Source organism: Procambarus clarkii, chromosome 52 (assembly GCF_040958095.1).
Source record: "Procambarus clarkii isolate CNS0578487 chromosome 52, FALCON_Pclarkii_2.0, whole genome shotgun sequence".
NCBI classification, from domain to species: Eukaryota; Metazoa; Arthropoda; class Malacostraca; order Decapoda; family Cambaridae; genus Procambarus; species Procambarus clarkii.
Window position 1 is genome coordinate 28,182,464 of NC_091201.1, and position 13,881 is coordinate 28,196,344.

At 38.0% G+C, this 13,881-nt stretch overlaps 1 protein-coding gene across 2 annotated transcripts; it reads right to left on the reverse strand.

Annotated features, from left to right (window-relative positions):
• Positions 1–1,616: 1,616 nt before the first annotated feature.
• LOC123763577 (probable E3 ubiquitin-protein ligase DTX2) lies at positions 1,617–13,531 on the reverse strand. 2 transcript variants are annotated; one of them, XM_045750739.2, is made up of 6 exons: positions 13,373–13,531; positions 10,800–10,931; positions 10,520–10,637; positions 8,184–8,412; positions 6,027–6,135; positions 1,617–3,265 (listed from the first exon to the last, which is right to left on the reverse strand). In XM_045750739.2, exons 1-6 carry the CDS (start codon positions 13,403–13,405, stop codon positions 3,044–3,046), a joined length of 843 nt encoding a protein of 280 aa, XP_045606695.2. In that variant the 5' UTR covers positions 13,406–13,531; the 3' UTR covers positions 1,617–3,043. The 2 variants fall into 2 exon arrangements, with proteins under 2 accessions (XP_045606695.2, XP_045606694.2); XM_045750738.2 differs by having other exon boundaries at positions 10,520–10,661.
• Between the last annotated feature and the right edge of the window lie 350 nt (positions 13,532–13,881).

Consider the following 13,881-nt stretch of genomic DNA (forward strand, 5'->3'; position numbering starts at 1 on the left):
CACTTTCCCCAGAGACACTTGTACTGTACTTGATCAATATCTACCTTATTCATTCTTTCTTCCAATGAAGTGAGAGCAAGTTGCCTCGGTCTTTCTTCATAGCTCAGGAATGAGTTGTGTCCCGGGAAAAGTCTATTGGCCTAAGAGATTCTATTTTTTTCCCCCCAATTAGCACCCGTTATAAACCACAAAGATATTCTTACTCGTTACCCCAAATCAGTGAAAGAACGTATTGCTATGAGAATCGGCAACAGATTCATCCTGGTTTCTTACCTATATTGACAAAAACAGTTTCAATTGTCACATTCTCAATATTTTAGTTTGAATTCTTGTTCAAATCTAAAAAAAAAAAAAAATATATATTAACAGATGGTATATTTATATCAACTTTCCATTTTGGCCAACTCTTTCTTTAGATTTATCCTGCATCATAGTGCTATAACAATTATGTTCATCGCACAAGCTTCACATTTTCTCCAGGCTGATTGTTCAAGTTTAATGTCAACCTCACAATCTACCAGTCTACCTAGACCATTTCCCCTCTTCTGGCATGCATTCTTGAAGTAGAATCTGTTGCATCATCAATGAGTGGACACTGAAAAGTAGCACTTTATCAATCAACATTTTGGATGTTGGGTGGTGGGTAAGAAATGTTAAGTGTTGTAGTGCTAAATGTGTTATGTAGGCTCCATTTTTATCCTTATGCACTGAAGTTGGTTATTACAAGAGATTATATAAATCCTGTAAGGGTCAAGCAAAGTACTCCAACCCAATCATGTCAAAATAGATGTAATGGGGAGATTATTGGTAGACATGTGAGAAGAGCTCAGCACCCAAATGTGCCTCATGGAAAACCTAATTGGGTTACAGTATTGCATCCCTCTGGCCAAGGGTAAGGCTGTGTCCATACAGTCCCCATACAAGTGAGATCCAGTGGCACAACTAACTTTGTGGTGTGTACAGCAGTCTCATTTGTATCATGCCAAAAAGTTTGTTGGCAAGGGGGTATATAACAGGGGTCCCTATGGCACATCACTAGCTGGCACAGCACATCAAGTTTAAGGCAAGGAAGTGTCGCAACTAAAAGTCTGTAGCAACTACTTACACATGCTGCAAACGCCCACATATTTCCCACCAATCAACAAACATGTTGGTCCAAGCCAAGTCAAGTGGATGGGAATACAAGGCCGTCTAACCACAGCATCGGGACGAAACTTACAACAGAGCAGTCGGCCACAGCATCACTTCCTACTAGTCATGGTTCCTGCCATTTCACCAAATGAACTTGTCTGCAGCCACCAGCAGTGACCAGCCTCAGTCCCCTGCACTCTCAGACTGGTCTAAATACAATATCCAGCTGATACCAACTCTGCCACCATTTTACACTATGGCTCGCCTTGTCACGATACTGTTGTACCATACAACCACCACCAATGTAACCATTTATATAAAATATACATCTAGTTACCATAGTGAGTGTATTTTCCAACATGTCGGGGTATCCAAGGATGTGTAGACCACTTGTCTTTACTTAAATTTTCTACAGTACAAAAGTATGAAATGAAATGTACAACAGAGGTTAGGTATAAAAAAAATTGGGGAAAATTATATAATGGTTATTAGAGTATTTTATTGCATTTATCTGCACTACTCTTAACAGTTCTTCTACAATCACATGAATGTACAGTACCATCAAATAATGTTACACTTTCTGTTACACTACTATAATACCCTGTACAATATATACTGTGCTCATTATCAAGGCATTGTTCATTATGATTTGTCTCGAGTATTTTTTGTGCAAGAAGAGATGTATCAAATAACTGTATGGTGTATAATGAACATGAAGTTAGACAACAATTCACTCAAAACTCATGTTAACATTTTTATTACCACTGTACAAGGAGGCACTGCTTTATGTAGTCATGTAACTATTTCACATGTACATTAATGAATAAATTATTAAAAAGAAAATTCAGCAAACTAATAAAGCCTTACATCAGTTGTGCCTGAAAAAAATGACAGTATAGTGAAAACTTGCGGTGTAGCACATATAGAGTACAGATGGCCTGAATTCTGTACCGTGTTGGATAATGTGGTTTTGGAAAATCGGCATACTTTGCTAGACTTCCCACAGATCCTGACCATGGCTCTATAAGACTAAAGTTTACCAATTAAGATCACTGCTTTTGACCAGCATGCAAACTCTTCTCTACTCCTCTCATCATGCATCACTTCAATGACCATGCACTCGCACTGCAGTCAACACTGTTCTCTCTCATGAACCAACTTACTGCATCATAATACACTACTGACTGTCACAGTACCTATTAATTTAGAAAATCTGGACAATTTTTTACCATACCATCTAAAACATGGGTCTAACTTCTTGTTGCCAGTTTTTTGGGTTCTCACACATGCTGCAAATATTAACTTTTGCATTCTAGTACTGTATTTAAATATTTTGCCCCCCAAGCATTCTGGACTTATGTACTGTATTTGTGGCTAAAAGGGAAAGACTTCCAATATACACCTATACAATTTTATTTGCATGGGTCAGGCTTTACAGACTTTTTAAGAATGAAAACTCCCTGGCCATCTGTAACAGAGCACAAAATGTCAATGATGAAAGACCTAACCTGTATACAGATATTTTAATAATTCTTCGTTACTACTACTACTTCAGTGTAATTAATTTGTGACTTGACAGTTATGAATGTATAAACAATTAAAAATATAAATGTTCATCTCTATTATTAATAAGTTGTACTGTGATAAATTGTAGGTAAAAATCTTAATGATCAAGTCAATTTTATTGATACAAGACATTACCCTTTCTCAATAAAATAATTTGTCATTCCTTTATAATAACTAAACCAATATGATTTTTTCCTTCATGCATCTCAAGCACTAAAGAAAAGAATGGGTTACTGAAACCGAGTATTCAAAGCCACATCTAATTACACAAGGGCTGGCATACTACTGCAGATAAGCAAAATAATTATTTAACATTACTCGGGCAAAGTCTGTGACAATGTTAACATTACTCAGTTGTTGCATCTGTAACCCCAGCAATTTCCAGTTCCATAAGTACAGTGTCCAGGTAGAATTCATCTGGGTAGCCATGACCACTGATATTAGAGGAGGGCTCTGTTTTATGGTGAATGTCATTCCAAACTATCACATCCCTCAACCCAGAGGTGGCCGATGTACCCACTGTGAAGATCAAGCGCCGTTTCCATGCCTCTTGTAACAGTTTCAGTACCTGCATCAAAGAACACAAATGCAACGAGTGAAGGGAGAGTAAAGATTACAGCAAGCATAAGTAATTTAGGACAGTGTAATGAATATAGGTTACTGTAAAGTGGTGGTGGTATGTTTTGTGAAATTGTGGGGTTGTATTTTGGAGAAATTTGTTGCATGCTGTTCCAACAAGCAGGAGAGGGAAGCAGAAATGCACAGAAATGGCATGCAAATACCCCCCTTGCCATGTCAGGTTGGTATTTGCAAGGAGGTTGGCTGGTAAGATTCCATGGATTTACCGTTAGATACCGTAGGTGAAAAAGCTACGCCTAATTGTTTTAAATGATATCTCCCAGCCCTAATTTAGAACATGTTCTAAAATGTGACCAATAATAGGATCTACAATCTATTTCACACCACCACACAGTTTTGAAGGTTTCAAGCTTACAAGCAGGTGACAAAAACTTTTTTCTCTGGGTAGTGATTTTTTTTTTTTACACATTATTAATGTATATCTAAAAATGTATTACTGGCTGTATATACACAATTATTTGTCGCATACAGTATAATCTTATCTTGAATTATGGGACATTATACGTGTTCAATGCATGTACTGTACAGTACTGTACTTTTGCCCTTCAATATTTGGATACCAGTTTACATTAAATGGTTCTAATTGTGATCAACAAATGTCTGTCACCCAACAGCCTCAGGAGAAGCAGCTTGTTAATATAATACCACCAGAACCATGATGGGAGGTGCCTGTCACTCGGTTTTTGCCATGGCCTTGACCTTGAGGCGTTTTTGGAGCTTACTGTCCCTGCAGCCCAGTCCTTGACCAGGCCTCCTGCAATACAAGGCCATGCATGCAATGCTGATACACACTAAGCCAAAATAACGCAAACTCAGTAAGTTATTATCAAAAGAAGGCACCAAGCCTTTGATGGGTATGTAGCACCATCAAATGTGGGGGATATTGAAAAGGCACTAAATATCACTGAGGATGCCAATACGAGAACAAAAGTACACAAGGCAAACAAACATCAAAGGTATCCGATTCACCAAGGATTCTATCAAGGGACAGGTGACCGCAAGGGACAGTCAAGCAGCAAGACGCAAGCACATCCTGGAAGTCAGGACATTCAACAAGGATATGCACGATCGTAAGAGGGACAAAGAGCAGGGCGGCTCTCCATTAAGTGCCCGTCGAGTTAAAATGGGTATGGCCAATATGTATCCTAACCAGAGCTGTTTCCCACTGCTGGTTATGATGGTAGGAAGGCCATGGGGACATACTACCCATAAGAACACGCAGCTTGTTACCAGTATCAAAAGACCAGCGATCCTGCCAATGGGCATGGATTGAGAACGAATATTTGGGTACAAGTCAAAATAAGGAACACCTTTGTGGAAAATGGGACAAGTGTGGATAGCCTCCTTCGCTGCAGCATCCACATGCTCATTTGAGGAAACACCAATATGGCTGGGAACCCAGCAAAACGCAACTGTCTTAAATCTACTGGAGATAAGAGCCAATATTGAATTTTGACGACCACAAGGACAGGATTAAAGAACTCCAAAGCCATAAGGGTACTGCGAGAGTCAACGACAACAACAAAGGAACAATGACGGTGAGAAAGCAATAGACGAAGAGTATACAAAATTTCATAAAGTTCTGCTGTAAAGATGCTAGTCTCCGTGGCAGGCAACAAAGATGCAATCAGGAAATATAATGGAGTAACCTACACCATCGGCAGACTTAGACCCAACTGTGAAGACAGTTGTGAAGAAAAGCGAGCAAGGAAAAGGCATTTCAGAACTGTAAGAGGAATGAAAGCTTTAGTCATGCTGGTCAAGGTTCTACAAAACTTTGGAAGAGGGACCATCCATGGGGGCAAGGATGGAATGACAAGGAGAAACTTTGGAAACACGAATCGAGAGAGAACCTTGCAAGTGAGAATCGTACAGAAAGGGAAAGATAGGTGAAATGGAACAGGGCCCGAAGGAAGGGTAATGGTCAAAGTACGACATAAGCAAGAGTGAGGGTGTTGTAGGGACCCTGCAAAGAAGCAAAGACAGTAGTGATCATGGTAATGAAACTACATTAGTTTCAACTAATGTAAACTCATTACTCAATTGTAAACTCAATATCTCATGTTATACCTAAAACTGCACATAATTAGTGGCTTCATAAACTGTACAAATGATGTATCTACTATGTAACTACTGATATGATCCATTATTTTTATTTCATCCAAACATACAATTTCATGCTTTTTAATACTGCATAGCAAAAATTTTTGGGGGTTTGGCTAGGATATGGCCAGAATTCAAGGGTCCGGAAGCACAGTGGTCTACATTGTTGGCTCATTTCAGATCCCAGATTCAATTCCCATGAAACTACTGTTGGGAATGTTTCCATTTATCTGATGAATGTTCACCTAGCAGTAAATACGTACCTGGAAGTTAACCAAATTGTGGGGTTTGCATCCAGAGGAAGGCAAGTAGTTGGTTAAGGGTGGCCTTGATAAACCCAGGTACAGGCTTCCTTTTCAAACAATGGGACACCAAAGGGAAACTGCCACCATACAAGAATATTGGTGACTTATAGCAATGAGTAACATATTACCAATAATTGGGTTAACAACCAAGTACTGTATATACTGAATTGCACTGTACAATACTATAGTATTTATTATTTGAACAGTTATGAAGGACAAAATGTATTATACTGAATCTCAAACACTGCTGCACTTGCATCTAAGAATGAGTCAGGCTTGTACCTTATTTCCCTTAGTATTGTCAGGAAGAAATGCAACCCGTGGAAAAGCATGTGCTCTGTACGGTTCTCCAGGATTAGGATGCTCTGGTCCTTGAATACCATCTTTAAAGCTGAAAAGTTCAAAGCATTATACTTTATACCATTTAAAGACCTACCAAAAAAAAAATTCAACTAAAATATAAAAACCATTTAAATTTGCTTAAGAAATTGTCTGGTACCCTTTTGACAGGTTAAAAATGAAGTGCAGCATTTGGAAAATGTCGGTCAATAAAATTTGATTAGGATTTCTTGCATCTCCATACTGCTACCAACAACTCTCACCTGTTTGGGCAATTTTATAATGTTGGCTTCATGTGCCCCTTTTAAATTAGTATCCTTAACTTTACTCTATTATTAACTTTTGTTAAAACTTATTTGGGGGCACTGTGGCTTTCTTGGTGTGGTGTGGCATACCAAGATGGGTATGGGGGTGCATAATAAATGAACTAAACTATGTTGAACACTGTCGTTTCGTTACACCCCACACATTTTATTGATTGACATATGTTCTGTTACTATTGCTATTCATTTGAGACTGCTACCAAGATTAGAGTTGAATTCACAGCACCACACAACAGTATAAATTACGTTGTGAGAGCCCATGACCTACTCGTTTGATTCACTCCGGCGTTGTGAGAAGGTCAACGGCCTAAGTGAAGGGGATTTCAAACTTTTCAGGCCTCGGCGATTGCTCGTGCCTAGTCAATTGTTCTTAAATGGTCCCAGAGTGAGGAATGAGCTGCTTACTACACTTAGCGTGTTAGCTAAGCAAGTCCTTCCTCAGGAGATCCATCCAGACTTTCAGTTAAAGTTGACGGATGCAATATTAGAATATCACGACAGGAATAAGGATAAAGAAATTAAATGTATTTTCTCAATTCCAAAATAAATTCCAACCAACTTTTTCACACTAAAAATAAGGTCACCTTATATCATTGGTTTCATACAAGGTACACAGGCTCAAAATTGTATCAACCTTTCCAATGCTGCTCATGTCATTGCTCTGTTGTCTCTTATCTTCCTGATGGTTTTCCAAAAATGGTTGTAAACCTTCTTTAACAGAATGCCACTTTAGTATTTACAGATGTACATGTCCACTCACTCAGAGCTCAAGGTGATGTGACAAACTGTTCGTATTTCCTTAAAATTAGTAAGGACTGTTGCTCAACAGTAAATCTGTTGCATATACAGTACTCTCATTTGTACCTGTACTGAAATATAGATAACCCTTACTACTAAAGTATCAACTTATAACTTGCCTACATTTCACATTTTTCAGGCCATTTCCAAAACCTAATTCAGTACCCCAAGACCATGGCTGTTTAAATACAATATATTAAACATTTATGTCATAGAATTGTAAATGATATGCTGTACAAAAACAAAAAGGCTTGAGTGCAGACAAGACACTACTTTTCGAACATCCTACTCACTTGCTTCTTTAAACAATGTCCCCCTACTCTTCCGTGGGCACGTCCAAACCATGATCACGCCAATTGGTCCAATAGAAATCCTTCACTATGCCCCTTACATGTCTTTAGTGGAGAAAGTGGAAGGCTGGCAATTTCTTTAACCAGCCTAGGTACCTCTTAAACCAAGGTACTGCTCTTACGTCTGTGGTAAGAGCAGTCAGGTCACAGCTAAAAGGCCTGAATTTGAATTCTTGCAGAAGTGTTCAGGCAATGTTTCTTTTCACTTAGTGACTATACCGAGCTGTAAGTACTCGGAAGCTAGGCGACTATTATGCATTGTATCCTAGGTAAGGTTGATAGTTGGCCTAGAGGGACCCCAATAAGCCTAACAGGCATCTTTTTCTTGATGATGGGAAACCCTAAGGTGAACCCACACAATTGACAATGAATGGTGAATGAGTAAATGTGTTACACATCTACTGCATATGATGTGCTCTTACCAATGTGTTGCACTTCCAACTTTTGGAACATCTTTATTACTGTTCATTCCTACCAATATCACATATCACAGATACTGTATCTAGATATTCAAAATACAGTGTAACACGTCTTTACATTTTCATCTTATTATGACCTTGATTCTAAATAAAAAAAAAGGGCTTATAGTAAAAATAATTAAAAAAAAAAAAATACTCCGGCTAACATACCTATACTTTATAATAATTGTACCACAGTCAGGATGTCCTGGAAACTTGTAGGGTGCCCACTCAACTTTCATAGAGCCTTGGGGTTGGTTGCCTTGTCTAATTCCATATATGGCTTTGCAGTAAGGACACTGCAAAAACTTTGGTGAAGCTTTAACCATCTCCTTCACACACACGAAATGAAAGATGTGTTTACAGCGGACTAACTGCACAGTACCAAAACCATTTGACCCTGGGAGAAGATAAAATGATGGCATTTTAATGAGCATTCCAGTTAAAAGATTACAACAAATGTGATGAGATTTGTTTATTCCCTACAATACAGTAGTAATGGCTATTCTCCACAGTACAGTAGTAATGGCTATTCTCCCTCCTACTATAAGTCAAGGTTAGGTTTATGCAAGCATTACCATTATCAGGATAATATACTCAATACAGAACTATTATTTGGTTATGCTAAATTAAAATGAGTAATAACACATATTACATACTGAGTTCTAAGGAAATTGTATTCTGTATGAGTTAGTTTAGTTCATTTATTATGCACCCCATACCCATCTTGTATGGGTATGGGGTGGGTTACAGAGGCATATAATGGGCTCAGGGACAATGTATGAAACTTCTGTTTTACATTTAAAGTGTACAAATGACTGTCCAATCTAAAGTAGTGTATCATAAATATACAGTACAATGCCTTGTTACAAATACAATACTGTACTCAATTTAACTCCCCATGTACAGTAGTATGATTTTGAATATTGTTAATTTATACCTCGATCTTTCACACTGAGAAATCTTCATAATTATTTAATTGATTTGGAAAATGTTAAAACACAAAAAAAATTCTCTGAACAAACTCTCATACAGTACCAGGAACGGCCTGAGAACCTCAGGACTAGCAACACTACAAACCAGACATGACAGGGCTGATCTCTTCAACACCTTTGAAATTCTAAATAAATTAGGACGATGTTAATCCAGACCACTTCTTTAAAAAGTCTCTATGTAAGCCTCAACTTTATGATTGCTTTTCAGTACATGGATGGCAAAATATTACAAAAATTGTTCACAACCTTTCCAAGATCAAAGTTGGAATTTGCAATGGTTGTATGGTGGCCAAATCTCAAGAAGCACATCAGTAAACTGGAAAAGGTGCAGACACATGCAACTAAATGGCTCCAGGAACTGAAAAACAAGAGCTATGAGGAGAGGTTTGAAATGTTAAATATACCAAAGCTACAAGATTGAAAAAAAGTGATATGATCACAACATACAAAATAGTAATTGACAAGAATTTTTGAAAATTGCAACATCAAGAACAAGACAGGCTCAAACTAAGGAAGCAAAGTTGCCAAAAAACACCACAAAGTTAACCACAAAGTTTGCAAACAGTGGTAGATAGTTGGAACAAGTTAAGTGAGGTGGTGGGTAGAGGCCACCCACCTCTACCAATCAATCAGTAGTTTCAAATCATGGGACAAAGAACGGGACACCATAAGCAGAGCTCTAACATTTTAACTACACTCGGGCAATTACAAGTAGCAGTGAATTGCTGCTACTCCACAACCCCAGCCAGACCAATCATGCATCAATTGCCAAAGGACTCCTCCAGAAGCCAGTGGACTCATTCTTTGCCACACCAGTGTTGGAATTGATCCAGGAAGACACGGGCCACGGGCTGCCTGGCTATCAGTACTAATAGGTTCAAGCTAGTTTCAAGTGAATCTTAGTTGTCTGTAAAGCTTCACTGACTTTCTGAATGCTTTACCTGTGGGATGGGAGAGTATTACTCACTCCCTGCAACTGTGGGGGAGGGGGGGAGGCCAGGTTTTGGCTCTGGTCTGCAGAAGTTCAAACAGAACTCCTGCAAATGATGTGAACCAGTAGTAGAGCAGCAATATCATTGAAACAGCTTCAGGGAGCCAACAAGAAGCTCCAAGAAAATTACCTCAACTACCCTTAAACAAATTTATCAATAATAAGATATTAAACCAAGTATGAGTAATTGATCTGTGTGAAGTACTGTACTCTACACCAATATTTGACCTCTTAAGACGTGCACATTTTTAGTTTTAATATTACCCCCTCCCCATCAATACATACATACACGCATAGAAAACAAATCTTATGATCCGCAATTAGGGATTAAGATTGCAAAAGTGCAAAAGTGAGATTACATATCAAATAAAATTGCAACAGATAACACTATGAATATATTTACAAGCAAATTTGATGGGTAATATTAACTCACATTGTCTGGGACAGGAAGTCTGTGTATATGTATTCCTATTTAGAGTACAGTAAATATAATACACATTTCCTTAATTAAGCAAACTTGCCTTGTGAACAAGATGCATTCCCTGGAGAATCCTCATGTTTTATATCCTCATTAAAACCAGACTGATGCCTTAGGCTCACTATGCATATTGAACATATTTCATCTGGAGGTGATGATACCTGGCGGGTGTAATCTGCCAACAGCTATAGAGAGCACATTACAATATTCATAATTTAACATGAACAAAAGTTTATAAATCACACTCTTGACATTAAAATCTGCATTAGTTAAATCATGTAATCAGTGGGGAAAATTTAGTAGTAGAGATTTGTTCCTTTCACCTTGTCTACCGTAGATAATGAAGCATGTTCTGGATTTTGACTACCACCCTCAGCACCTTCATGCAGCTGGACAACAGCTGGAGGCTGACTACCGGTACTACTACTATTGCTCGCATTTCTGGATGTATTAGTCTGCAAAACAAATATGTCCAGAAAAGTTAGATGTTCATGCTGCTTTCAGAATTTTTTTTAACCATTATTACTAATAAAGGTACACATCCTTAGCAAAATAAAGATTTTATTTTAAATTTTATATAAGCACATTTAACTTAGGCACCTTTAAAGTGCCCCAGATAGCATTTTCCCAGATAGTTAACAACTCACTTCTAAGAGACCGTTCACACAGGGATTTTCAGTCTTTACCTAACCTATGATACACATTGGCGATGGTTTACAACACAGCTGCTAAACAACATTCTTCATACATTTGCCTGAAATGCTTTGCATAAGTGGCTTCATTAGTATGTGTAATGCCTGTCCCTACAATTGTACCCTATACAATCATATTCTTTGTACACACATTGTACAAAGTTGTGCTTGCCCCCCACAAGCACAACTAGGTTCTTGAGCTTTGGCTCTTTGGTCCTGCCTCTCAACTGTCAATCAACTTGTGTAAAGATTCTGGAGACTACTGGGCTCTATCAAATCTACATTTTAAACTGTGCATGGAGTCTGTCTCCACCACATCACTAGCTAATGCATTCCATTTATTAACTGCTCTGACAAAAAATTCTAATGTCCTGTGGCTCATTTGGGTACCAAGTTTCCACCTGTGTCCCCTTGTTTGGGGAAGTGGGTAGTACAAGATACAGTGAGAGTTTGAAGCACAAGGAAAGAAACTATGAGGAAATTAGGTATTTTTTATTCTAATTTTGAGCAGGACATAGGTTGGAAAATTTTTTAATTCAGGGAGTGAGTTCCAAAGACTGGGCCCTTTTATTTGCATGGATTGTTTGCACAGATTTAGTCTGACTGGGGATATCAAAGATATTTATTTCTGGTGTGGTGCTCATGGGTTCTATTACATCTATTAATTTAAGGAAAAGTTTCAGATCAAGATTAGCATTCAGGAACAAGGTTTTGTCCATGTAGATAGCACATGAGAATGTATGGTATGTGTGTATAGCATATTAAGGGACTTAGAGAGGCTGTGCGTGTTGTCTGAAGACAGTTCATTATAGTTCTGATAGCAGAACTATGTTCATGTTGGCTGTCTTGCCTTATGAACTGGCATCACTCTTGCTTTTTAAGGATATCAGGAAAAGTATGACACTAGAGATTTGTTGAATAGTAGAGCAATGGGGTAGTGCAAGAGCTGAGGCAGCACTCTTATACATCATAGATGGTAATTTCATAATGTTTTCAGCTTTGGTTTTAAGTGATTGAATTATGGATATAATATCTGTCAGACTGACTGGTAAAAGGAGTAGAGAGTTGGGATAGCTGCCTGTGAGATATGTAGCAATATGTGTCTGGGTCTTTGGGATTTTTCTAGCAAGGTTTACATCAACTGATGAAAAGGAACTATTGAATTTATTTGCAATATCTAAGTTTGTTGCAAGTGTGTAACCATCTTTGGAGAGTTTTATCCGTTTGTTGTGTGATTGGTATTTAGACCCTAGGATGTTGGAGATGGCTTTCCATGTACTTTTCACATTTCCTTTTGCTTCTTTAAATCTATTCACATAAAATGAGGCTTTGCCTCTTTGTATTATATTGGTAAGCATTGATGAGTATCTTAACTTCTTATTTTGTAACTAGGCTAATTCTATTTTTTTTCAATATTCGTGTTTCTTGTTAATTGCTTTAAGTATGCCAGTTGTGAGCTAGGAGTTGAGGGTATTTTATTTATATATTTATTTATTTATAAACAAGAAGGTACATTGGGGTTAAGAGAGTACATAGCAATGATGATTTTACATTCTTGTAAAGCCACCAGCACGCATAGCGTTTCGGGCAGGTTCTTAATCTAACAGGTAATTTTAGGTTAGGTTGAAATTTGGTTAGGAGAAATGTAGGGTAATGGTCTAAGGTGCTATCAATGATTATCCCTGAAGTAAGCGGAGAGAATTATGTTAGTCCAAATGTGGTCAAGAGCCATGGCAGTACTATCAGTGATTTCCAGTAGGTCTGGAATCTAATTTTAGATAGATAATTTCCAGCAAAATTGACAAAAAATGTTTACAGGTATATTGTAAGAAATTTTGACAATACACAGATTAGATTCATACACAATAATGACAATACACAATATGACAAAGATTAGTAGGTACATTAGGGTAAAATTTGGGTGTTATCAGCTGGTTCATTATAGCACAATACGTATATAACAAGCAGAACTATGGCCGGGTTCTGTGAGAGGTCATTCACTCGGATATTACTTATAACAGTTGACTATAACGATTATGTACTAAATCAACTTCCGTCAACTTCTTGACAAAACCTTAACGTACACAAAACAGGAAAACATATGAACATTTGACTTCATGCAAGGCGCCTACGAACACAACTACTAAACATACGGGTATACAATTACACATACCAAGTTAACTCAAGGCGCTTATAAATCTTACCCTATTGGAGCGGAATAATCTTCTGGTATTCATTATGAGAGAATGAGAGGAGAGGCGGCACCTGACACCACCGTGACGCGTGACACCTCACGGCCTCTACTGACACTGACTAACTGACCCGCGCCAGGCGCCACGCCGCTCCTTATATCCCTCATGCAACGCAGTAATGTTTCCACCTTTTTAGATGTGTTTCTAGTTATTTCAAGCTTTATTATTATTCCAGTTTGGCCAAGGATCATTGTGTAAAATTAATAATATCAATGGAAGAGACAATAGGTAATATCTCTCAGCCAGCGTGTCAATTAAAAAAACAAAAAATGGCCAGACGTACGATCAATCACTGGCTGTGCAATATATATATATATATATCCTGTGCATGTGCAACTGACAGATTTTGTGTTGTATGTGCATACTGGTCCCACGTCTGCTCTTCTAGAACATACAAAGATAACTATTACTACTTTAGGAGGTATGGATCATTCAATAAGATCAGCAGACGTCTATAGACG

Bases quoted from the DNA above. Each gene is read 5' to 3' on its own strand.
- LOC123763577 (XM_045750738.2), bottom strand. From the start codon at position 13,405: ATGAATACCAGAAGATTATTCCGCTCCAATAGG. The intron at 10,662-10,799 runs GTGAAAGGAACA...TGCTCTCTATAG, and splicing joins CATTATCTACGGTAGACAAG to CTGTTGGCAGATTACACCCG. The intron at 8,413-10,519 runs GCAAGTTTGCTT...ATCTTCTCCCAG, and splicing joins GAATGCATCTTGTTCACAAG to GGTCAAATGGTTTTGGTACT.